This window comes from Rosa chinensis, chromosome 2, assembly GCF_002994745.2.
Source record: "Rosa chinensis cultivar Old Blush chromosome 2, RchiOBHm-V2, whole genome shotgun sequence".
NCBI classification, from domain to species: Eukaryota; Viridiplantae; Streptophyta; class Magnoliopsida; order Rosales; family Rosaceae; genus Rosa; species Rosa chinensis.
Genome location: NC_037089.1, coordinates 38,647,890 through 38,673,182, shown reverse-complemented (window position 1 = coordinate 38,673,182; position 25,293 = coordinate 38,647,890). Strand labels below are relative to the sequence as shown.

The following is a 25,293-nucleotide window of genomic DNA, read 5'->3' as shown; positions in this document are numbered from 1 at the left end:
ACCAGTAACACAAGAACAGCAAGCAAACTTAACAAAGTACGATCAGCCTTACACAAGAACAACCTATTATCTCTTTTCAACTACCGCTTTACGTCTAAATGAAATGAAACCCAGTTCAGATTACAAAGTGGAATCAGCCTTTTTCTTATTAAGAATCAGAAACGTACTGTAGCTTGAGATCAGGATCTGTCATAATTGAAAGCATCTCTTGCTTCTCTTGAGAGCAAAACAACTCTATTGCAAACCACCACAGCTTGGTACCAATTTCTACTCTTGGTAAACTTGCAACAACTCGCATCACCTCCTGAATACTAGTTCCTTGTGAACTTGTATGAACTGATGTCACTGTACTCTTACTCTCAACTACATCAACAAGACGATCAATTTGTTTAGACAATTTCGCTGCATCTCCCACCCTTCCTTTCATCCCCTTTGGCCCTCCCATAACTCCTTTATCCTTATTAGCTTTTGTTGGTCTCTACTTATTTGTTCTCTTTTCCTCCTATCTTCATTACCTTGCTCGGAATCCTCCTCATCATCAGCATAAACCGAATCCAGATCAAAGGCCGATGTCACCGCACCAGTACCCCACTGTCACTATAGGACTTTCCGATCGACCGCGATCTACATGTCATTGGTTTCTTCTTCGTTGAATCAGCTAATTTGAATGCTGATGAAGAATGAGAATGAGTCAATTGTTATGAGTCTTAAGAGTGAGGTCTCAGGATTTCCAAGGCTAAAAAAGTAACAACACAATAAAAAAGGCTTGAAAATAAATCAATAAAAACAATGGCTTATTGGTCTATACACTTCTAAATTGGGATTTTAAGATCATTTCCTCTAAAATTTAGATGATTTTTGTAATGGATTGCATGAGAATCTAAAGACTTTACTTAATGTAGAGAATTAAAAGTTACCCTAATGGAGGTGCAAATGTAACTAATCGGGAAGTACATCAAATCAAGCCAAGGACTAAAATTTCAAAAATATCGGTGAAATATCGTCGATATTTTCATTTTTGGAAGGGTCCGAAATTATTGTGATATACCAGCTACATTTTGGTTGATATTTTCCGAATTTCCCGAAATTTCAAGATTTTCCCAATATTTTGGTGAAATCCTAAAATTCAATCAAAAAACCACGAAGTCACCAACGATCGAACCTTGATCACCAAGTTGCCAATTGAGAGCCTTAGCCAACTATGCTGCACACTTATATGTGTAATGGTTCCGACGACATTGTAATATATATTTCATTTTAGCTACGAATCTGAAGCTTTGGTACATGTCCAATCAATAACTAACTTTGAATAATCATTTACATATTGAATAAATTTTACCAAATGTTCAAAAAAATTTACACCAACATTTTAAATTTTAATCCTATAAATAGTTCAAAATTCAATTCACTCTTTGCACCAAAGGAAACTACAAGTTTCTTTCTTTACTTCTTTCTCCTACTACTTCTTCACTCTAAAATTTTGGTAAGTATAGCTTAAGTATAGATGTTTATTTCTAAAATTTTCAGAGTTGTCGGCGATTCAGCATTTACCATTTCATCTTAGATTATTATAAATTACTATATAATAATGTTTATTCAAGGTTTTCTTTTCATATATAGTAGACAATTGATTAAATAAACATATCTAAAGTTTCATTTAAAATTTCCATGTTTTTCTTCAAATTTCCATCATTTTATTGATTATTTACCGAAATCGATATATCCTCGTTATTTCCGTCGAAATTTTCATTTCTGGAACCATCGATATTTCCTCAAAACTCAATATTTTGGTCATTGAATCAAACTTACCCTTGTAACTGTACTTTTCTGGAATAGGTTGACTTGAGAAGTATTGTCGATGATTATTGCATTATTAAATTATAGAATTGCTTTTTTTTTCCTTCAAATATTACACACCTAATCTTTGAACTCTGGTACTTCTAAAAAAAAAAAAAAAAAAAATCTTTGAACTCTGGTAGGATGTTCATGCAAATCAAGATCTTTCTTGTACTTCTTAATGACTTCGACTTCCGTTTGACTGAATTCACTTTAGGAAAAACCGAAAAAATAAAAAATAAAAAGCTTGAGAGTACAAAAGTCAGAAGAGACACCACATGCCAACTCAACCACCCAAGGTCTAGGGTGTTGGGACGAATGCAAAGTCGAAACCGCCCCTCCACCTTGGTTTGAAACCCAGCTTGGTAAAATTTATGTTATCAACGACAGCCCGTTCCACGAAGGGAGAGATTAGTCTTCCATCTTACCCTCTTGGGAAGAGTGGGGAGGTAGGGGGATGCTTCCTTGGGAGCAAATCCCTAAAAAAAAAAAAAAAACAAGGCAGAAGAGAACAATAAAATGAGAATGACAGTAGCTTTGGCAGCTCAACCCACATGGAATTTGTGAATGCATGGTGGTCCTGCACATTACCAACTTAATTGGACGCTAATTAATTTGGATCTCAACCCTTTGATACTTGAGTGCCACAGCTACTACCGAATTCAAGAAGACTATGACATTGACCACTTGACATTATACACATTGAAGGATTCACAGCTCAAATTGTCAGAAAATAAATTGAAAACAAAAAAATTATAATGTCTTTTGGGCGTGCTCAGTGGTGAGAAAGTCCATATCACAAAAACATTCATTACAATAGAAATTATTCTATGCACCGACGGTGTAAGTGACTCAACCCTTATAAAATAATCTCAATCATTGATATTTATTATCAACTTTATTTTTAATAAACAAAAAGTGTATTTAATGCAATCTAACCATTTATTTATGTTGGTGCAAGTACACGGCAGTGCTCTGAATAATCTTTCTCATTACAATGAAATAATCTCTTTACAAAATTTGATGCGCACTTATTCAATAAAACAAAACTACGGAACACTTCTATCACAATTCACACTAAGACCACTTGATTTAACAGTTCTTCTAATGAAAAATATTGCAAGGAAAAATAAAAGTGAAAATGCCGAAAATATATAGGAAGGGTAATTTCCACAGCCCCCCAGAACTAGTTTATCAATCAATGTCAGATGAACACATGATCTTGGGACCACGATAAGTTTGGTTGTTTTTCAGAAATAAATGATTTTCGTAAATGAAAGCTTTAGCCAAAGACACCTCAAACCAGTCCATAGCACTGGAACAGAAACGACAGACTGCCCTTTAACCTTGAGAAATTTAGCAAATGACGTACTTATCAATCAATCCTCTCTAATTTTTGCCTCCATCTTCCAGCTTTTATTCTCTCACTTTCTAAGTTAAGGAGGAATTGCCGTGCGAACGGCATTTACTTGTTCATCTACAAGTCTACAACTCCCAAGTTCCAACCCCCCCTCTTGAAAGCTGTTCCTCACCCAACACACACAATCTCTCTCTCTCTCTCTCATGGGCTGCTCTTCTTCAACCCTTCGCACCAAAAACCACCCAGAACAACCACACCACCGCCCACAATCACAATGCTCTTGTTCTTCTTCTTCTTCTTCTTCAGCTTCCATAAACTCCTCACCATTCCCACTCCGAAGAGCCCTCTCTCTTGTTCATCACCCACCTCTCAAAAAGGGCGACACCAACCACCTTGTCTCTCTCACCTCCACCACTTATGGTTCTCTCCGTATCATCGACCACCCTCTTCCTTCATCCCCATTATCATACACCAATCTCCACAGTCAGGACCAACCCCAGACAAGTCCTCATCTTTTTCTCCCGACTCCGTCATCAACACCTGGGAACTTATGGACGGTCTTAACGATGAATCCCATTCTCCTTCTTTTGCACAAAAACCACAATCTTCAGTGAAATTCATAGGAGCGCAAAAGAAGCCGCTATGGCAGCATTTATCAGAGGAATCATTGCTGGCAAAGATGGACCCCAATGTGGTTTCCACTTATAGGAGAGCTCTATCTTCTAGCAAATTGCGCACAACGCTGCCTTTTAAGAGCCGCCCTTTGAATTGTTCTACTTCTTCTTCACCAGCACCGGTAAATTCCAATTCCAATGCTTGTTTTCTTCTCCCGGGGAGTGAAGACAAAATCGTCGTCTACTCCACCAGTTTGAGAGGAATCCGAAAGACTTACGAGGATTGCTGCGCTGTTCGGATGATCTTCAGGGGTTTGCGCGTGGCTGTGGATGAGAGGGACATTTCAATGGACTCCCAGTACAAGAAAGAGTTGCAGAATGCAGTTAGAGGTAAAGCACCAGTGAGGCTGCCGCAAGTGTTTGTTAGAGGGAATTATATTGGAGGAGCCGAGGAGGTTAAGCAACTCAATGAGCTTGGAGAATTGGCATTGCTTTTGAAGGGTTTTCCTAGTGCTTCTGCGTTTGGTTGTGATGGATGTGGAGATGTGAGATTTGTGCCGTGTACTACCTGTAATGGCAGCCAAAAGTTGTTTGATGAAAACAAAGGGGAATTGAGGAGGTGCCCGCATTGCAACGAGAACGGATTGATTAGGTGCTCTGCTTGCTGTTTGTGAGACTCGTCAGTAGCTCAGTAATTTGTTTTTCATTGCATTCAGTTTGATGTTCTCTAGCCAAATATATCATGGCATGTTATCTGGGAAGAATACGATCAATACAAGTCAAGCTATTTGGAAAGAGAACATTTTCCCAACAAAAATGCTATTATGTAGCAGCTACCAAATGCATGAATGCACAATATTTGTGTTTTGCTGCTCATGAATTAGCTAGTATGCCGATTACAGTTGCATATAGCATTGTATTTCATTTGTTGTAACTTGTAAGACATTTTAAACCAAACCATGGCATTTCAGCTGCACCTACCATTAGGACTGCAACTTGGTCTTCTGTGCTTAGATTGTTCTGTCTATTTGTACCATAGGATTTTGGTTCTTATTCTGATTGTTGTTGTTCTGAACATTTTTGCAATAAATTTAACAGTTTCATCTCCTTCCAATTGTGAATTGTTTTGTTCTCATGAACTAGATAATTTTTGTTTTTGTTTTTGTTTGGGTTAGTGAACCTTATGTGAACACCAAAAAGAGCATCATATGATTCAGGTATGAATCCAACAAAGAAACAAAGCCAAGCAAAAAAAAGCAGCAAAACAGCACCCAAATCTGGCAAACAAACTGATGAAAAGAAGCAGGGCAGGCGGCATTGGAAAGTGGAGAAGCTAAGCAAAGAAAACCAAAGTGTGTGCTAAGCAAACGGATTGAAGTGGAGGCCATATTCCAAATCTAATGGTGTTGGTTAATTAAGTGCTGTTCAAGACAACTAGTACTGCAGAAGGAATGAAGCTGGATTGAGCAAATATTTTGGGGATTCCCTTCCCTCCCTTCAAAATAATAACGAAAAGATTCAGCAATTCCATTGTGGATCCAATCATCCAAATATTATGACTTAACTAGAGCCAGCCTCCAAAAGCTCATTTGTAGAATAAAAAACGAAAAGCTTTCTACGTGCAGTTTCCAGAGAAACTTCCAAATCACCCCCTTGATTTTGGCATTCTAATCACACCAAAATTTCTAGTCAAGTGTTTAATTTGCATGTATGGAGTAGTAAATGGACCATCATATCGATAAAACTTGTCTGAAACTGATGCCAGTGAAGTGTTTGGTATTGTGCTAGTTGTAGCCAAATATCATATCAACAAAATTTCTTTTAAACCGCTTGCATTACTTCTTCACCAAAAACAAATTATTTTAATTTGTCTTCCCAATCAGAATGGGTAACCGGGCGATTTCCTTCCCGATAAGAATGTTTTTGGTATTTCCCTTCTGATAAAAATTTACTGAGAAGAGTAAATAAAAAGTGAACTCCTCAGTAAAAAAAAAAAAACAAACAAAATTTACCAGGGAAGCGCACTTCGAGTTGGGTTTTAAGTACTAGTTGGTCTGTGTCAGAAGTGAGGAGAAAAGGTGAGAAGAAATCAGAGAGAGTGAGATGGAGGGAGATAATGGGAATGGAGAGGAGATGGTACCGGGGCCTTGCTTGAGTGGGTACGTGGACGACGGCAGCACAGAGAGCCACAGATACTATCTGTCACGCAGAACCGTGCTGGAGATGTTAAGGGACAGAGGCTATTCCGTTCACCCCTCCGAAATCGACCTCTCTCTCCAAGACTTCCGAGCCCTTCACGGCCAAACCCCCGACGTTGATCGCCTTCGCTTCTCCGCCGCTCACCCCTCTGACCCTTCCGACAGGGTTCGATTCTTTTACCTTTCCTTAATTTTCACAATTCTGCAAACAATTCTCTACTTTCAATTGAGGCAGGATCATCATTCCACATTAGTCATCAATTTGTTTTGCCAATTCTCTACCCAAAACTTTGTACATGCATGCTTGTTTTTTGGTTGTAACCAGATGTTAACTAGGCCAGGTTCATGTCTTAATGTCGGCAAAATCATGTCTGCTTAACACTTTAGCGTTCTAGAACAATACTTCAATTTGATGTAGTAGTAAGCAATCTTCCTTTGCTGTTAGTCTTTAGTGTCACATGCTATAAATGCTTTGTAACTGATGAATGCTTTTGTCACATCCCTGATGATGTGCATAGCGATTTGATGGATGCTTAACTTCATGACTGCTTAGCTCCCACTTACTTCCATACCCCTACTTACGCTTGAATGAATGCTACTTCCATTTGAGTACATGCACTATTGCTACTACCCAAAAAGAAAGAAATATGGTTTAGTGAGTTAGCAAGATTGACCAAGGAATCTACTTTAGCAAATCGCTACCTGGTACAGTTGCATAATGAGACTTGCAGTTTCGAATGTGAGCAATCATAGGGGGTCTAATGTGGGACCTTGTTTAGCGTCCATTCCTGTTTCACAAATCTCCTCCTTAGTGTCTCAACTGCTACTTTCCCATTTTCTCCATTCCTGTTTTGCTTTGTCTGTGCTTCAAACATGTCATTAGTAATATGCCATTGGTATCAAAATGCCCGTTCTAGAATTTGACAAGCATGGCCTGACCATTCTCACATCCATCGTATAGAGCTTTTATCCATGTCATATGACTCCATAAGGACCCTCAATTTTTAAGAAAGCATCTGTATCATGTAATCCCTATGAATCTTAAAGGGATATATTTGAAGGCAAATACTTTGATTATGTATTTCTCTATTCCTTCTCTGATTCACCTTTACATGATGCATTAACTTTGCAGTTCATGAAAATTTTCTAATAAAGAGTTTCTCTTTCTGTTTATGGTTCATGTTGACACGGAGTTAAGTTGAAATTAACAATTTTGAATATTTGGCGCATCACAATCATAAGGGATAGTAGGTGAGCAATCCGACATTGTACCCGGACCTAATGCATGACTTTTCATGGAAAACATGACATCATATATTCTAGGAACTAGTTTCGTTTACAAGCACTAATAGTGTTGTTTGACACAGACAATCAGTCTCAGTTTGACACTGTTATTTCTTTTGGATGAAGTTAAAAAATGATATGGATATGTAATAAGACAAAAAGGCAAAAAGAGTGGCGTTGCTGTATTTTTGATTACTTATTGATAGGTTTCAATTGCAGATTCTGGTCATCTACTGTGGGCCTGGTATAGTGAAGGTTAATGTTATCCGTGGGCTGCACAGTCAGATTACTAATAAAGACACTTTGACTGGGCTCATATTAATTCTTCAAAGCCAAATAACAAGCCAAGCTCTGAAAACTCTGGATCTTTATCCATTTAAAGTGGAAATGTTCCAGGTTTGTTCCCTGATATCAATTATGTTATATGTTTCCTTTTGTTTTTTTTCCTGCTCAAGTGTTACACACCCTGTATCTATATTAAATTAGGCTTCTCAGTTGGTTACCATTGATACATGGCCTACAATGGAGAGCCATATCATTTTCCCACAAGATAAAATTATTGGACTAGTGCTTTTTAATCATCAATGTGCATTGATGCAACTGGCTCCTTTATTTCAAAGGAGCATACTGTACAAGTGTTTCTTTGCAGTAGTTTTGTTTACAGTTGTTATTGAAACTCCTGATTTCATCATTTCAGTTTACCCAAATTGCCCATTTGCTGTTAAGTTAGCCGACATTCTCTCTTGTGATTATAGTATGAGATATTAATCTCAGTCACTCGGTCACTGAAATATATGGGTGAAATTTAAGTAGCCCATAACTTAAAAACCCTAAATCTGTATAGGAACAAAAACTTGAATATATCATAACCATCTGGAGAGGAAAAATGGAATACTTAACATGTTAGAAAGTCTTTATCAAAAGACAGGGAAAAAAAGGAAAAGGTTAGTATTCTCGTCTTGGTAGCTATTGATTCTTCAAGGTCTAGTATCTATAGCAGTAGCTCTTCTAGTTCAGCGAAACAAATTATTTCCATTCAATCATAACATAAATGACTCTCACGCTTCTTGAGTGAGCTGGTGGCTTAGCTTTCTCTTGAAGTCACAAAGATTGTGAATCTGACGAGCCTCCAAGCTAATGGGTCAGTTTGAAGGTAGAAACTTAACAGGTGTACAATATCTTATTAGGTAGTTTATTTATGAAAAGATGAGATAGAAAGGAAAATGAGAAACAGGGTCTTGTTCAAAAAATGTTTATTGGGTCCTTATGGGTTATGTTTGGTGCTATCACCCCATAAAGGATTCTGATCTTAGATTCCTGTGACGGGTTGATAGAAAAGTTCTTAGGATTTCACATCTTTTACATTTTTGCAATCTAAAATTCAAGATTTTTTGTTTTGTTTTTAGTGTTGATTTCTTAAAAGAATAAATAAAGTGATTCTAATTACTTGAGGCTGTGGCCGGTCTGGCCTACTAGTAATGCTGTTATGGATCACAAAATTCTTGTATTTGCTTCTCTAGTGTCAGAATCATTTTGTATTTGGTTGAAAAAGAGTAAAACCCTTTTTTCCTTGAAAGATGAGTTTCTACTACAGAAATCTTCCTTGTCCCCCAAACTTGAGTTCCACCCATGCTGGTTGCTGGTGGTGTGACTCTCTCTCTCTCTCTCTGATGATCTTTTGAAGATTACATGGGTATAGGGCTGGAGGAGCTTTGGGAAAGAGTAAGACAGTGGTCAGCTCTTTGGGCTTCTCTTTCTTGCGTCTGTTAGATTGGAAAGCAGCAGTGGTCTAGGTTTCTTGTGTCTCTTAGGATGAAAGGTGTTTTCTAGTCCTCCTACTGCTGTTGTTTCATGGGTTTTATTTTGTATCTCTTATCCTTTTTGGACCCTTTTGTCCACTTTCTTCTTTGTATCTTCTTTTTCTTATCTCAATAAAATCTTTAAGAATTTTTTTTTTTTTGAGCTGGTATGGATTTTTCTATAAGAAAAGCTGCGATGGTTGATGTTTCTGTGCTCTTTCTCAGTCAATGCTATCAATTTTTGTCTCTTAATCCAAGGATTATGGCTTTTCCTATTTTGACAGTTTCTACTGCTAAAAAGCAAAAGGACAATTTGGGTAATGGAATTGATAGGTTGAATTTGAAATATATGAAATTAAAGAGGACCACAGTATGACTTTTATGGAACGTCAAGATTAACAGCCGCCTAGTTTTTATATATATTACCAAACCCTTGCTCTCTTCTTTTTTCTTCCCATTTGATAGTGCATTATTGAAAATGCTTCTCTAGCGGTTTGTCTCTAGCTTTTTAACAATAATCTCAAAGTGAGCCTTAATATAGGATTACTTTTTTGTTGTTGTTATGTTTTTACAACATGTGATATTGCATCCTGAACCTTAAATATGAGGGACCATATATTACATTATTAGTTAAATGTATTCATCTTTTTCGTGCTCAGTACATTTGAAGTTAACATGTTAATGGTTGTTGTCTTGTTGGTCATTCACGTAGAATTTCTCCGTCTCACAACTCTCATGTTTCTATATCTTGCTTTGTTCTTCAGATTACTGATTTGCTTGTTAATATAACGAAGCATGTCTTGAAGCCAAAGCATCAGGTCTTGACTGAACGAGCAAAACAAAATCTTCTGAGGAAGTATAACATAGAAGAAAAGCAGGTTAGTTTACTAACTTAATTAAGGAAAAGTCGGTCTCTGATTTGCTTTCTGTAAAGATCATTCATATATATCATCAGTCCTTAAAATATATACAAAAATTGTATCTACTCTTGTAATTCCAATTGCTTCATCCAGTTTGTTTATAAAACTGCTTTTTAATTATCCATGCGTTGGATGCCATCAACAAAGCAAGAGAAGTTGTTCATGTTCTGATACGAACTAACATGTTTATCTGGTCATGGCTGTTATTTTCATCTTAGCCAGTGATGTCCAATAAAAAAAAAAAAAATTATCAGTACTTTCATCTTACTATCATCTATCAAAACTCATGGGACGACAAAGGGCGCGAGTAATTTTGTTGATTGGCTGACTTGATCTAGACCAAAAGAAAGTAGGAGACTTGGCCTGTGGTATGCCCTTTGTTGTGTGAAATGAATTGTGATTGGGGTTGACAAAGAGTAATATGACTGTGTGGCCTCATTGCTCTATCCTCTGTGCATGTGGCCCTATATTATAGGCATGCCTTATAGTAGTTGTCTAGCACAATTCTGTATCCCATCCAAGACTTACCATAACATGCTGCTAAGTCCTTGAAAAAAAGAAGTTACTAATAACTCTTGTAACATATTCCTCCTTTTTGGGTGCTGGAAGAGCTTTTGTCTCAGACTCTCAATTATTGCAGCCATGTGACTCATGTTTATATGACTATCTTACAATTACACCTCACATATATATTTTTGGTTTATCAGCTACTGTGCAATATATTGGCCAATTTTGATTTTAAGAAGTGATCTAATGCAGCTTCCTCGAATGTCGCAAAAGGATGCAATTGCGAAGTATTATGGACTTGAAAGGGGTCAAGTGGTGAAAGTTATCTACTCGCGTGATATCACTAAAGCACATGTTACATACCGTTGTGTTTGGTGATGTATTTTCTGGGTTCTTCTCGAAGGAACAAATCCTTTCTAGTTTATGTGTGGTGATAGTAGACAATTTCTATTCATCATTTTCTGTCATGTGGGTGATAGTAAGTGGTCTCGTATTAGTTATCTGTAGTGTAATGTTAAGTGGTTTTATGAACTTACAAAATACTGTTGTATTGTGAAATGCTCATATCCATGAGCACCCCAACTGATCAATTTCATGTAGTGAATTCCCACCATAATAGGGACTTGGTTGTGTTCCTTCAATCTGTTTCATATAGGCTGTAGGAATTCCCGCCCACTAGTAGGTTTTAAATTAATGACTGCAACTTTATATATATATATATATATATATATATATATATATATATATATATATATGTTTCAGAAAAGTTTTTCTTTGGGACAATTTTCAGAAAAGTCTTGGAGGTGGCTTGCTTAAAGTTTTATTTTATTTTATTTTATTTATTTATCTATTTTTAATTAGAGTTCCAAATTGCTTCATAGCATATGACAATGTGGCTCACTGTACTGGTGATGACTCATTAGCGCTCACGTGAGCTTCAATTCTTTATTTTTAAATTTTTCGGTTAAAGCTTTTTATTTTATTTTATCTTATATTTTTTTGATAAAATAGAACATACCAATAGTATGCTCCAGTTCATAGATTAAGAATAGTATAGAAGACTACTCCAATAAAATATTTCTGCTCAGAGTAGTCTATGCCACATAAAAACACCTCGTCTTGTAGGCAATCTATTCTACTTAACTTTACACGTCGAGCATGCAATTGTGGTATGTTAAAGCTAAGCAATTCTACAAGACTCATAGAGATATTCTTACAAGCATAGACAATGACTTATAGGAAAAACATATTAAGCAACTATTGGTTCCTTATCCTTAGACAGGTGGGAACCATTGACCTCTTCCACAATGGTGAATTCTGGTAGGCCATTCACCAATTTCTCCTCCTTTCTTGGAGTCTTGAGCTTCTTTGACAGAGACTTCTTCATGGGTGAGGCATGCACAACCTTAAGTTCATTGCCTTATTCTTGGCATCTTTCGGCCTCCCCCTCTTCTTATACACCTTCTTGACCGATTTCACAGAGCACAAACCTATATTCATGGAGTCCAAATTTGTCCTGCTAACTGCCAAGCTCAATCTCATCTTCTTTAGAGAAATTCCATCCTCCTCCATACACTTTCTACGCATGCCACAACTAGGAGCTACCTCAACACTTCTCTGCTGAACTATTAAGCCCACTCAAACCCTGGTCTGAACGTCCTGACTGTGGCTCACTGCCACTCTCCACTCCCTCACCAGTTGATGTAGTCTGTATGCCAGAGCTTCCTTTGCCACTACTAGAGGCAGGCTTGCGGTGAAATTGTCCTCTTTGGTTTAGTCGCCGGCAAAAACCTCTCCAAACCAACCTGTGGACTAGATTGTGCCCCAAAGATCAACGCCAGTCCAGTATGTGGTGTCACGTCCACCCAGTTCAGAGCACGCTCCAAGTTCCGTCGTGCTGGTGACTTATCAGTTCATGCTTCCTCCGGTAGCGGTGTTCCAGTACAAGGTAAGCCCACATGAGTGACAAGTCCATAGTCTTTGCACCTGCCATATATCCACAGTAAAACTTCGCAGAAGATCCATTCAACCCGGATCCGGATCCTCCCTGCATCAAACTCTATTGGGGCTCTGCTCCAATATTCAGATATTTTCATTGTTTTTACTTGTTAAATAGGAATCCTACTTTATCTTCAGTATTATTGGTAGTGTGCCATGTCAATAGTCATCTGCCAGCCTGTTATCACGTGTTTGTTCCTTATCTCTTAGTGGACACGTATCCTTCATTCTCAGCTATATGTACTGGCCTTGGCCTCATTGGAAGACTATGAAATTATATAACAAATTCTCTCTTTCTGCAGTTTCCTTTACTTTCCTTCTATTTTAGTATTCTCTGGTTCCAGTACCATAATAAACTCTATTGTATCTTTATGCACATATCGACCCAAAGCGCTGCCAATCCTTTGAAGGCAAGGATCAGTGTGAAAATCAGGTGACAGCCCACGTACCTTGATCCAGAAAGCTAGGATGGAGAGCACGACATCTTTTATAGCTCCCACACAATCATATGAAACCCTAAAATTGTAGCATTCAAACCCTAGCAACCACCGACCCCTACCTTGAAACTCTCGATCCCAGGAGCCCAGAACCGTTGGCGGCGTCACCAGAATCGACCAAAAAAATACCGAACCGGCCCCCAGAAGAGAAAAATCGATCCTTGCCCGGTTCGCAACCTTCCAAACTTCCATCTACTGTCAAATTTGGTCACAAACAGCACCATAATTTCAGAATCCGGGAACCGGAAAAATAAGGGCCAAAACCGACCGGAAAGTTACTGGACCGGCCTTCAATAGCACTGCTCGTCCTTGAACCGCTAGGAACCCCATATAGCTGCAGTCCAGCCCAGCGCAAATGAAAAAAAAAAAAAGGAAGCGGCGGCCCAAAAAGTGACTCGGCCCACTGCTAGAAAGAGAAAAAAGGATAGCGGCCCACTGTTGAAGGAGAACAAAAGAAAGGCCCACTGCCAAAGAAAAAAAGAAGAAGAAAAAAGGGGGGGTAGTGGCCCACTGCTGAAGCAAAAGAAAAAGAAAAGAAAGAAAATAAAAGGAAAGGTCCCGTGGCCCAAAGAAGAAAAGAAGAAAAGGAAAAAAAAAGGAGGGGGAAGGGAAGGGCAGCCCACCGCCAAACAATTCCGGCCAACCACCGCCAAACTCCGATGACCAAATTTTCTGGCGACTTTCCGACACTTTTTCCAGCAATTTTCTACACTTTTCAAGGTATGTTTTAAAGGTTCTATTAGTTCCCCTTTTTGAAGTTTTTTTAATTGTTTTTCTCTTCTTTTTCTTAGGGACTTGCAAACTTCCTTCTTCTACCCTCCTTTCTTCATCATAGGAGAGACCTAATTAAGCCGAATTGTGGGGGTTCGTGCTCACTCCAAGCTTGGAGCTTGTTGAGATCTCCAAACTTAGAGTTTGTAGAGAATTTATGATCGACCACTTATGTCATTGTTTCGATCTAATCCAATACCTCTTGGAATTAAATTTATTGGAAGCGATTACGCTAAGAAATTTTATATGTTTTCGTGGTAGCTTTTTCCACTCCGAAACTAACCCTTTTTCTTGTTCTCTTTCAGGATGAGTAACCTGAACAAATTGGATTTTGTTCCATTGGGAACAACTGGCTTTAGATATCACAAGTGGCTTCGTGATGTCTGCCAGCATCTCAAGGCCGATGGAATCTTGGATACGATTCTTGAGCCTAGCCAGGACATGCTAACTGTTGAGCAAGCTTAAGCTTTGGAAGCAAATAGAGCAGCCTTAGAGGCAAATAAGGTGAAAGCCATCATCCTAATGACTCGTCATATGGATGATTCGCTCCAGTACGAGTGAATGTGTAATACCTCGAAAGTTCATTATTAATTTATGATGATTTTCTGGAAATTATTAAATAGGTTGTTATTACGTTACGTTGTTCAGGGGTGGAGTGAAAGTGTTTCGGATGAATAAATTCTCGAAACGTTTTATTTTCGAGAGGTCAAAAGGTTGAATTTTTATTCGTTGGGTTTCTCCGAAAACTTCCTTCACGAAAGTTATAGAGCGCGTCGATACGAGTTCGTGTATATGTGGATCACGGAAATCGGAGTTTGTATGAGAAAGTTATGGGTAATTGAAAAATTGGGAAATTTATATAAATAGGAAAAATTATGGGATTTTTCATAAGACCCCAGAATTTTCCTCCCCTTGGTTTCTCTCTGTTCTCTCTCCTCAGAACCGACGAAACCCGGCCGACCAGCCCCAGAGTTTCTAGCATTTTCTGGAGTCCTCCGACCAATCTACCAACGCAAACTTTTTCGCCGCTACCTCCCTGTCCTCCCTTTGGTGCTCAACGACGACGACAACCACCATAAGCGGCAGATCGGAGCTCCGTTCTGACCTGGTCGAAGTTTCTGATTCTAGCAATTTCTAGGGTCGATCCTTATCATTTCTGGATTCCTCTTCTCCTCTAGATCACATCCATACTAGCCTTGAAGGACGATTCAAAGTGTGGAGTGAAAGATCAAGGTTGATCAGACGGCCACGATTGATCGATCTTGGGAGCTTGATCTAGGACGATCTAGGCTGAATCTAACTTAGCTCCAGGTATAAAAGTTGTTCCTCTCTTCATTGTGCACATTTTGGGATGGTTCGATTAGGTTAGTTTTGAGTTTGGTCCAGCGGCGGTGTGCCACAGCCTGTGGCTGCGCTTGGCGGCGTTTCCGTCAATGTCAAGGGCAGTTTCTAGTTTTATTTATCATCTACTCGTCTATACGAGCATTTTGATATATAATACATAATTTTCGAAGTTCGTATGAAATTATTAGGGTTTTTCCCATTTTTGATTGTCTCGGTTATCGATCCATAAAGATCTGGTAGTTCGATTGATTTGTAGCTTTGACATACTGGTCGTAGGAGTGTTCTGGAGACTTTAGGTGTCTCAGATGAGGTTTCGCCTCGATTGGGGGTTACTATCGGGTTTTTTTTGTTCAAACGGGGGTTTCGAACTTTAAATTGCTTTGTGATTCGTATGCTGAGTTGTGATCTTATTTTATTAGGTGTTTGATATAGGGTGTTCTATAATTAATATTGTTTCGTTGAAGGCGCAGCTGGATTTTAGGTGAGTAAATCTCACGTGGTTCATTTATGAACAGATTTACTTATTTTTATGAATTAATTGATAAATTGTAAATTGTAAATCGTTTTCGGAAATGAATATTTGTTTTAAATGATATGAACTCGATCGACTACGGTTCATAGGATTGCGGTTCACAGGTATGGAAAAATGAGTTTTTAAGCATAAAAATGAGTTTCTCAAGTTTTGTGATTGTGAACTATAGTTGGTATGAGTGGATGACTACATATTTATAGAAATTAAATGATGTATTTATGTTATGAAGAATGGAGCTTTGGTGTGGAATTGGTATGGGTGGAGATTGTGATTTTCTTATAAATGTGTGTGGTTTCGTATAGTATAACCAAGGTGATGATAACAAATGTGGCGATTATGATTGATATTGCGGATTGGTTATGATACTATTGATGATTTCAATGAGCTTTATAGTAATTCATGTTTCATTAAGTGTTTGCGGTAGATTGTTCGGTAAATTAGGTTATGTGTTATTTAAGCAATTCCATATGCATGTAATCTCTTGAACTAAAATTATATGCAGGGATTATCATTATTTTGTATTGTTTTAATTGCATATAATCTCCTGAACTTAACTTTATGCAGGGATTATCCTTGTTTGCCTTCATGTAATCACCTGAACTAAATCATATGCAGGGGTTACTATTTTGTTTGATTTGTTTAATTTTAGTATTCTGGTCTTCTATTTTGTTTGTTGGAGTTTACTCATACAAGCTGTCATAAACTTATCGGGTTTGTTGTTACAACCCGGTGCACTATTTAATGGTGTAGGGGTTGATCCTGCAGGTCAGGGAAACCGTGGTTGAAGTAGGAATCGTGCGGTCTTAACTATAGGTGTTTTCGGAAGCTAATTTTGTTACTTAACTTTTTTTAGACTTCCGTTTTGTAGTAAGCTCTGAGGGAGCATTTACTTATTATTTTGTTAATGCAACTTAATTCATAAACTTTGTGTAATGTAATATAGGACTCTAAAGACTGAGTCTGTATTAACATTGTAGGTTCTAGACATTATCATGTACTTGTTTTAAGTTGAAATTCTTACAGGTATTTATTGTTGATGTCTGAACCATCATGCCATGTGTATTTGTATTTGTTTATTAATTGTGCTTGAAAATCGGGGTGTGACAGTATGAATGAAGAAGACCCCAGAAGGCTGTGGGTCTCACTCGAAGAAAGATTTGGCAATGTCCGTGACTCCTTGCTTCTTGACCTAGAAGTGAGATGACATAGCCTCCGCTTCTGTGATTTCAAGTCAGTTCTTGACTACAACTCGGAAGCACTTCGCATTAAATCCTTATTGGAATTATGTGGTAAAGAGATCACAGATGTGATGTTGATTGAGAAGACTTTCTCTACCTTCCCCATCTCTGCATTGATGGTTGCTAAGAACTATCGAATCGATGTTACTGCAAGATAGATCACAAGGTTTCATGAGCTCATTGAAGATATGAATGTCGCTGAAAAGCATGACAACATCCTTGTGAAGAACTATAATTCGAGATCCGTGGAAACATAGCATATTTCGGAGTCCAATTATAGTGGTGCCCTTAAGAAAGGGTGCCAAGAGCGAAACCCTAATCTTAGGGATACTTCTGGACATTCTGGTCCATATAATCGCTCTACTAAGGAAGGTAACCGCCAAAATAGGCAAACACGGAACCGAAGAGGTCATCGTAGAAAGAGAGAGGGAGGCAACACCTCTGGCCATGTTGGTGGCTCCACCAACATTAAGAGCCATCTAAATGATGCTTTCAAAGCGCCTTAATCAATGGTGTTTAAGCAAAGAGATGTATGTTCTCGATGTGGAGTATCTGGTCATTGGGCACACATTTGTAGAGCTCAGGAAGAAATTATCATAGCCTACAAAGCATATTGTGAAGCAAGAGAAGCTCACTATGTGGAACAAGAAGATCAAGAAGATGATCTAAAGTGAAGGGTTGAAGACTTCAAATATGGTTGGGATCAATAGATTGCCAATTCTGTTTAAGTCTTTATTTTTCAAGAGATGTAATAGGCAATTGCCATAAACTTTGTAGTAAATGTCATTGGTTTAGTTTTTCTTCGCATAGGCTCATCCAAAATGAGTATAATGTCTTGGAAGGTTTTGAGATAAGTGGTACTTAAGCGAGGCTTGCTCCACCGACATCTCTCTACTCACCTGGTCATATTTATTTTGGAGTTACCGAAAGAAGTCAAACAACTACCTTTGTTTTGCATTAGCTAGCATTTGGATTAGATTCTCTTAATGGTTAAGAGACAATGATGTACTTCGTTGGCTTGTGAATACAATTTTGAGTTCTTTTCATGACTCCATTTTGATTATGAGCATATGACTTTGTGACTACGATGGCTGAGCCATTAGTATTAATTCAAGGACATGGAATAGCCCAAGTTCCCCTTGCCAAATGGCACCTTGATTACTGTCACAGAAACTCTCTACACTCATAGGGAAAATCGCACCTATGAGTAGCCAACGAATTCCATGCAGAAACGCATTAGAGAACAAAAATGAGTTCTTTTGCAATACCTCTAATGATTGCAAAGAAAGGCGCATCTTAGAAAAGTTTATGTGTCTCTCTAGTGGATTTTATGTTACCACTATTCGAGCTATTAAATCCAATAAAGTTATGAGAAAAGATCTCTTGGATTTAGACACATATTGGCTTTGTCACGACAGGATAGGCCATCCTAGTCATGATATGATGATCCATCTACTTAAGACTTCACATGGACATCATTTCTTTCGAGCGAAATGAATCATGAGTCAAAAGTTGATTCTCGGACTAAGTGTGATCGGCACCGCTGCCTCTTGATGCTGCTGAAATAGCCTCACAATTTAACCCTGCAAAATGTAATTGTCAGTATAGGATAAGCAGGGATCGTTCAGTCAGGGGATTGTAGGGTACACCTACACAAAAAGGTCAATTAACAAATAAAAGAATAAAATTGGGGGGGGGGGGGGGGGGGGGGGTTTGAAATTTGGTTCTAATCTACTTAAAATAAAAACAAAACAAATAAAATTATATACAATGATCGACTTCCGTAACCTAGACCACTACCACTCGGAAATTATTAAGTGTAAAAACAGAAAATTCATTTCAACATGCAACAAAAACTTGCCCATCTTACATGCTAGATAAGAGCCCAAATGAAAAGCTGTCACGGTCCAAACCATTTATTTGATCCGTTCTTTGAATCAACTCACACGTGCAAATTAACCATTACTCATAGCAATTAACACGTAATTTCCAGAATCGTTTAATCATTAAAGCATGATTTTTACCACTCTTTAGAACTAATTACTACTTGTTTAACTCAGTGTCTTAACAAATAATAATTACTCTTGGCAAATTAAGCAAATACACATGAATACTCAACGTGATTCTAGCATGCAAACTTATTAACCTAACTCTGAAAATTACCTAAACACATAAAAGGGCACAAGATTATAACATGCATCATCAAAGAATTCTCGAAATTAACTCAATAATAAACTGAAAATCTAAAAAATATTAATAAAAATATTCTGAAAATCTCATGTCTCTAATTACACAACTCATAAATCCAAACACACAAAACCGAAACCATAATTATAAGTAGAGTCATAATTACACTTTTGAAGCTTTCCTCAGCGGCTTAGCAATAAGGTGAGAATGGCTGCTATTTATAGTGGAATTCTCCTATCTTGTGATGTAATCATGGCCATTCATCTAGAGGTGATTTCTCCTCCAAATTTCCTTGATTTTCTCTTGACAAAGTCATGAATTTTCTGATCTCTTTTCCCCTTAATGGCTCATTGTATATGCCTTGAATAGTGACCAGATACATCCCTTATTCCTCTCCTTTGAATTGCACTAATTTCTTCCAAGAATTGTGCACACAATAAACTCCTACAATCAAGAAAAATCAGAATTTAATTAGAGTTTATAATCAATAAGAAATAAGATAATTAGGAATAAATATTGATTAAAAACAATCCATTTTATCTCCTCGAATTCTTCCTGATTAATCCTTCAATTTTTCTTGATTTCATCACTCAAGAGTTTTTAATGGGATGGACTATCTTTAAAACAAGAAAATCAGAAATTGGAAAGTTTAAAAGAAGAAAGTTCCCAAAATCCTAAAATGAAAGAGGAAAGTTTCTAAAATAACTCATCCTTCATTTACACTCATTTATGCTCTTTTTGACCTCTTTTCACCATTTTCGACCATGAAGTAGCTAAAAAACATAAACTATATCATAATTATTAATTTTAAGAGAATAACTTAGCCAAATGAGGAAAAATATATATTAAAAACGTCACACTTTGTGCTCCTATCACCTCTGGTGCCACTGCTGTCCACCACTAGCCTAGGGCTGGCACGGTCCCTATCCATGATGCCATGGATGGCGTCCATCATGATGGTGGCGCCCTAGGTGACGCTACAATCACCAACTTTGCTTAAAATAGCGTTTCAGACGCTCAGGCCCAACCAAAATTTTCATTGGTTACTTCAAGGGCCTCACGCTTGTTTTACAAAGCCCATTCCTAAGGAAAATTAGGACTGAGACCGTCCTATGCAAAAGATATAATACTCATTCTGTTCTTACATAGAATCCATGGGGATTCTGTGGATTGGCTTAACCAACTTGCGGACGTTTAAATATCTCATGATGTTGGTTGACAAGCAAACACGCTAGTCACGTGTTGTGCCATTGTCCACCTATAAATGTTGTTTATACTACACTCCTAGCACATATCATATGACAACGGGCTTACTCCTCGGATCATCCTATTCAATCAATTGGACTTGACAATGCTAGATAGTTTACATTGAAGACTTTCGATGGTTATTGTAATGGGACTGATATTGGACATCATATTCCTATGTACACACCCAAATGGTCTCACGAAAATGACTATGATGGTAGTCCGGACATTGGTAATGCGCACCAATCTCCTTATATTCGCTTGGGGTGATGTAATATCACATGCAGCTATGCTAATTTGTCTACGACCCACCACCACTCAATCTACCTCTACGTTACAACTATTGACTGGGTACCAGTATCGTACTTACGCATATTTGAGTGTACCATTTATGTGCCAATTGCACCGCCATAGCGCACTATGATGGGTCCTTACAGACGAATAGGCAACTACATTGGATTTGAGATTCCAACAATCGTCTGCCACTTAATGCCCTTGCTAGGCGATCTCTTTACCATATGTCTTGCGGATTATCACTTTGATGAGACAGTCTTCCAGTCATTAGGGGGAGATAAGAACACAAATGTTCAGCAGGAACGACATGAATTGTCGTGGTCTGTCCCCACTATGTCTTATCTTGATCCCTGTTAAAGTGACGAGATCACACATATCTTCATCTGCTGCAAATATGCCTGATAGGAGAATAAAATGCGACATTTATAATATTAAAACCCTATATTTCGCTAAGTTATTTCCTTTAACTTGATCAATTTAACTTATTAGGTGTTTTATAGGTACATTGTGTTCGTGATGATACTTTAAGAGCTAAATGGAGTCTCAAAGTTCAGAAATGACTAAGGAAATAATGGAGAAGCATGGAAATGCACAAATAAATCAAACTTAGTACATTTTCCTACTCCAGCTAAGAGAAAGTGATCAAGTTAAGAGAAATATTCACCAAAATATGTACATTTTTTTAGTACATATTCACCAAAAAAAAAAAGCTAAGAGAAAGGGAGCTAGACAAGAAAGGAGGGGTAGCTGCCTGACCAAACGAACTCCGAATAAGTTGAAATTTTCCAGTTTCATTCTAGACATCCCAAGGATCATTTATTATGAACAGTATAAGAGCTAGATAGGAGTGGAAGGCCTTTAAAAGATCGGTCCAAGTTTCTGACTAAAAGACGAAAACTGCAAATCAGACCTGAACGCATTCTAGACTCATTTCTGGCCAAACTACTATTCCAAAATCTCTGAAATTTTACTAGGATGATCTACATTCATGGAGAAACATTTATTATGAAGAGGTCAAGGGAAAAATCCGAAGTTTTGATGGAGATTCAATTGAAGTAGCAAAAAATCCACCACCATCATCACCTAAAAACATTTCATGTTTCAGGGTGTAATCATCATGTTTTCTCCATCATTACTTACCATAATTTACTCCATCTTTTCCATAACTTTTTTCCTTGTTTTAGGGATCCATTACCACTATCCATATTTTCTATAATACTTGGTTTCTCTCTTTTCTTCCATTCATCATTTCACTCTTCTTTCTCTTCCCTATATAAACACCTTCTCCTCTCACTCTCAAAAATACATTCCTTCATCCATTTCATCTTCTTTGTCTCTCCATTTCCTCTCCATTTTCCTTTTCATTCTCTAGTCTTCTAGTTATGCATTTTCAAGCAAAGAGGAGAAGAAGAAGAATCCGTGAGCAATCCTAGCCGCCACCGTTCCACCTTGTGCCGTGATAGTGAAGCCTTGCTTTCAAGATTCAAGATCAACGTCTCAAGCTCTTCATCATCCACTCCCTTCATAGTGTAATTCAATCTTTTTCCTTGTAACTTCTTTTGGTTTTCTTTGTTTGGATTTGTAGAACTATGAATTGTAGTTAACCAATAACGTTAAGGGCAAAGTTTAAAGCCCATCTTTATGTTTGAATAAAAGTTGCGAATTATGGTTGGTTTCTATGTTGCTTATGTGAGATTGCTTAATTGATTTTGCATTATAGAAAGCTTTTATATGTTTATGTTCTTTGGTGGCCAACTTAGGATATGTGCATGTAATTGGAGCTAGATTTAGGTAAACAATTCACCTAATAGTTTTTTGAACCTATTTCATAAGTAGTAAAGGGTTTGGACAAAAGTCGAGATCAATTAAGGAGGATTGCAAATAGATGAACTTTTTCATACTAGGTTATGCACTTTGGTTGACATCTTTTCTTTGTTCTTCATGCATTGAATGTGTTATTAATTAGCTAGCTTTCTAGACTATGATTTCATGTTCTAGATTTAATTTAGGTGCTTTCACTTAGATTAAATATTCAAGGAAAGTAAAATATGGGAAATTGTTTGCTTATTAACGTTTCACATGGTCAACTTCTTTCTCATGACATTAGACAACCAACTATAAGAATTGTAACCAAATTTCTTGCATATAGTTGTGGTTTTGATCTTTGCTCCTTGTGTTCCACCCTTGTAAATTTGTTTTTACATTTTCTTTATTTCATTTAATTTTAATTCCGATTCTATAATCATAAAACCCCCTTATTTGTGTTCACTTGTATATATTTCTATTCTTTTTATTATTTTTGTAAATAATACTTTATTATTTTAATTCTTTATTTGTTTACACAATTACAGAGGTACCCTCAATCCCGGGTTTGAACGATCCCTATTTACCATATGCTAACGATGACACTTTACAGGGTTAAATTGCGTGCTACTTAAAGCGTTCCAATGCCTGCAAGGAAGGATGTCCATACGAGAGGACGTAGAGCCACCATACATGGATGTAGGCATGGTACCAACGCCAAAGAGAGTGGCACTCTAACGTTATAGGCCATGGCCCCAGCTAGGATGTGTGGGAGGCCCGTGGGTTCGAAGGATACTTTGGCACAACCCAATCCTTGGATCATCGACACTCAAAATCCATCTCATGAGTATTTTCCAGATTATGGTTATCATTGGGGGACGCCTCAACGTCAGAACCTATTCCTGAGAATATAGAGCTCTATGAAAATTACACTAGTGTACATGAGACGTGGGATAGAAACTCCATCATAATTGATGATGTAGTTGCGCATGAGTTTGTTGAGTCTGATGATATTGAACCACGCTCCGTTGATGAATGAACGCCAACGTAGAGAAATTTGGCCTAAATGGAAGGATGCGATCCAGGTTAAGTTGAATTCTCTATCGAAGAGGAAACTTTTTGAGTTAGTGATGCGAACACCTTCTGACATAAAACCTGTTGACTAATGGGTATTTGTTAGAAAGCGTGATGAGAAAAAGAGATAGTAATCTCGCCTTATGGCGCAAGGCTTCTCACAAGACACCTGGAATCGACTACGATGAGACATATTCTCTCGTAATGGATGTCATTACATTCCACTACCTTGTCAGTTTGGTAGTTTTCGAATAACTGAACATGCAGCTTAAGAATGTGGTCACTACGTATCTCTATGGGGATCTAGATACGGAATATACATGAAGGCTCATGGTGAACTTCATTTACCTAAGTCAAGTGGCTCTAGACCACGGAGCGCGTTTTACAAAGAGGTTGAAACACTCACTAAAGTGACTACTTGATTGGGAAGGGGTATGCCCGTGCGTTTTCAAAACAAGTTTTAGATTCTATAGCGGTTCATGTTGGACATGATCTTCATTGGAAACCCTTAAAGAGTTATGGGAAACCGCTGAACACTTGAAATCTGATTTTGAGATGAAGGATTTTGGGAGAACATGATTATGTCTCAGTTTGGAACTTGAGCATTGTGTTGATAGATGTTTAGACATTTTGACAAGGTCAAACCTTCAAGCACCCCTATGATCGTCTGTAGTCTTGATCCTGAAAAAGATCCTCTTCGTCTAAAGGATGATGACGAAGATGTGCTAGAGGCAGAAGTGCATTACTTATGTACAATAGGCGCATTATTGTATTTAGCTCAATGCATAAGGCCGGACATCTCATTTGCTATGAACTTGTTAGCTAGATATAGCTTTGCGCCAACGTGATGCCATTGGATTGGTGTAAAAGATATCTTTCGGTACTTGAGATGTACAGAGAGATAATGGATTCGGACCCATCACACACCAAGAATGCCGCCAACACTAGCCTGCGTCTACTATCCCCATCCCAAAAGGACATGTGTTTTGGAAGGTTTTGCTAATGTTAGGTATTTCTCTGACCCACACAAAGGTCATTCCCAAACTGGTTAAGTGTTCACCATGAGTAAGACCGCGATATCTTAGAGGTCTACAAAACAGACTCTACTCGCTATATCTTTGGACAATGCAGAGATTATTGCTCTTCAGGAAGTGGTTCGCTATATCTTCGGACAATGCAGAGATTATTGCTCTTCACGAAGTGGTTCGTGAATGTATATGTATTGGATCCGTAGTTACACATGTTCGAACAATTGTGGTTTGAAGTCTACCACAAATGAGCCTACGAGCGTATAGAATAATGCTGCTTGTTTTGAACAAATGAAATAAGGCTACATCAAAAGCAACAACACCAATCATAATCAGCAACAACAGACTCTCCTCAAGATCAAAGTGAATTAGGTTCGATCTGAGGACAGTGTGGCAGACTTGCTCACTAAGTCATTGCCTAAATTCCACTTTCGAGAAACATGTTGGTAGCATCGTTTGCAGAAGTTATCTGAACTCCCATGACCGTAGTCATCAGGGGGAGATACAGACATCAGGAGGAGATGTCTACATGTATTGTCTCGAAACATGAAGGGTGTGTTGTGCTCTTTTTTCCCTTCGACCGAGGGTATTTTTGTCCCACAGGGTTTTTGTTACTCGACAAGATTTTTAATGAGGCAACGAGAGGAGCACCACGTTTGGCCAACACAAGGGGGAGTGTTCAAGTAAATCTAGAATATGTGTTTGGCCCAAACTCTAGGTTACTTGACCTAATTGTAATAGAGTTTTGAATTAGAGATATTCTC

The 25,293-nt window shown here is 37.9% G+C and overlaps 2 protein-coding genes across 3 annotated transcripts; both read left to right on the top strand.

Moving 5' to 3' along the window:
- The first annotated feature begins 3,274 nt into the window (after nt 1-3,274).
- Nucleotides 3,275-4,917, top strand: LOC112188627 (uncharacterized protein At5g39865). Its single transcript, XM_024327778.2, is given in 2 exon segments — nt 3,275-3,703; nt 3,706-4,917. Coding segments are annotated over 2 exon segments (1,083 nt in total). The 5' UTR covers nt 3,275-3,399; the 3' UTR covers nt 4,485-4,917.
- A 953-nt stretch (nt 4,918-5,870) lies between these two features.
- On the top strand, nt 5,871-11,159 carry LOC112191023 (DNA-directed RNA polymerase V subunit 5A). Of its 2 annotated transcripts, XR_002932749.2 has the most exons (5): nt 5,871-6,174; nt 7,512-7,688; nt 9,856-9,969; nt 10,771-10,948; nt 10,991-11,159. XR_002932749.2 is itself a non-coding variant. In XM_024330550.2 (4 exons), exons 1-4 carry the CDS (start codon nt 5,914-5,916, stop codon nt 10,894-10,896), a joined length of 678 nt encoding a protein of 225 aa, XP_024186318.1. In that variant the 5' UTR covers nt 5,871-5,913; the 3' UTR covers nt 10,897-11,159. The 2 variants fall into 2 exon arrangements, 1 of the variants encoding a protein (XP_024186318.1); XM_024330550.2 differs by having other exon boundaries at nt 10,771-11,159.
- Nucleotides 11,160-25,293: the final 14,134 nt, after the last annotated feature.

Bases quoted from the DNA above. Each gene is read 5' to 3' on its own strand.
- LOC112191023 (XM_024330550.2), top strand. From the start codon at position 5,914: ATGGAGGGAGATAATGGGAATGGAGAGGAGATGGTACCGGGGCCTTGC. The intron at 6,175-7,511 runs GTTCGATTCTTT...TTTCAATTGCAG, and splicing joins CCTCTGACCCTTCCGACAGG to ATTCTGGTCATCTACTGTGG. The intron at 9,970-10,770 runs GTTAGTTTACTA...GATCTAATGCAG, and splicing joins ATAACATAGAAGAAAAGCAG to CTTCCTCGAATGTCGCAAAA.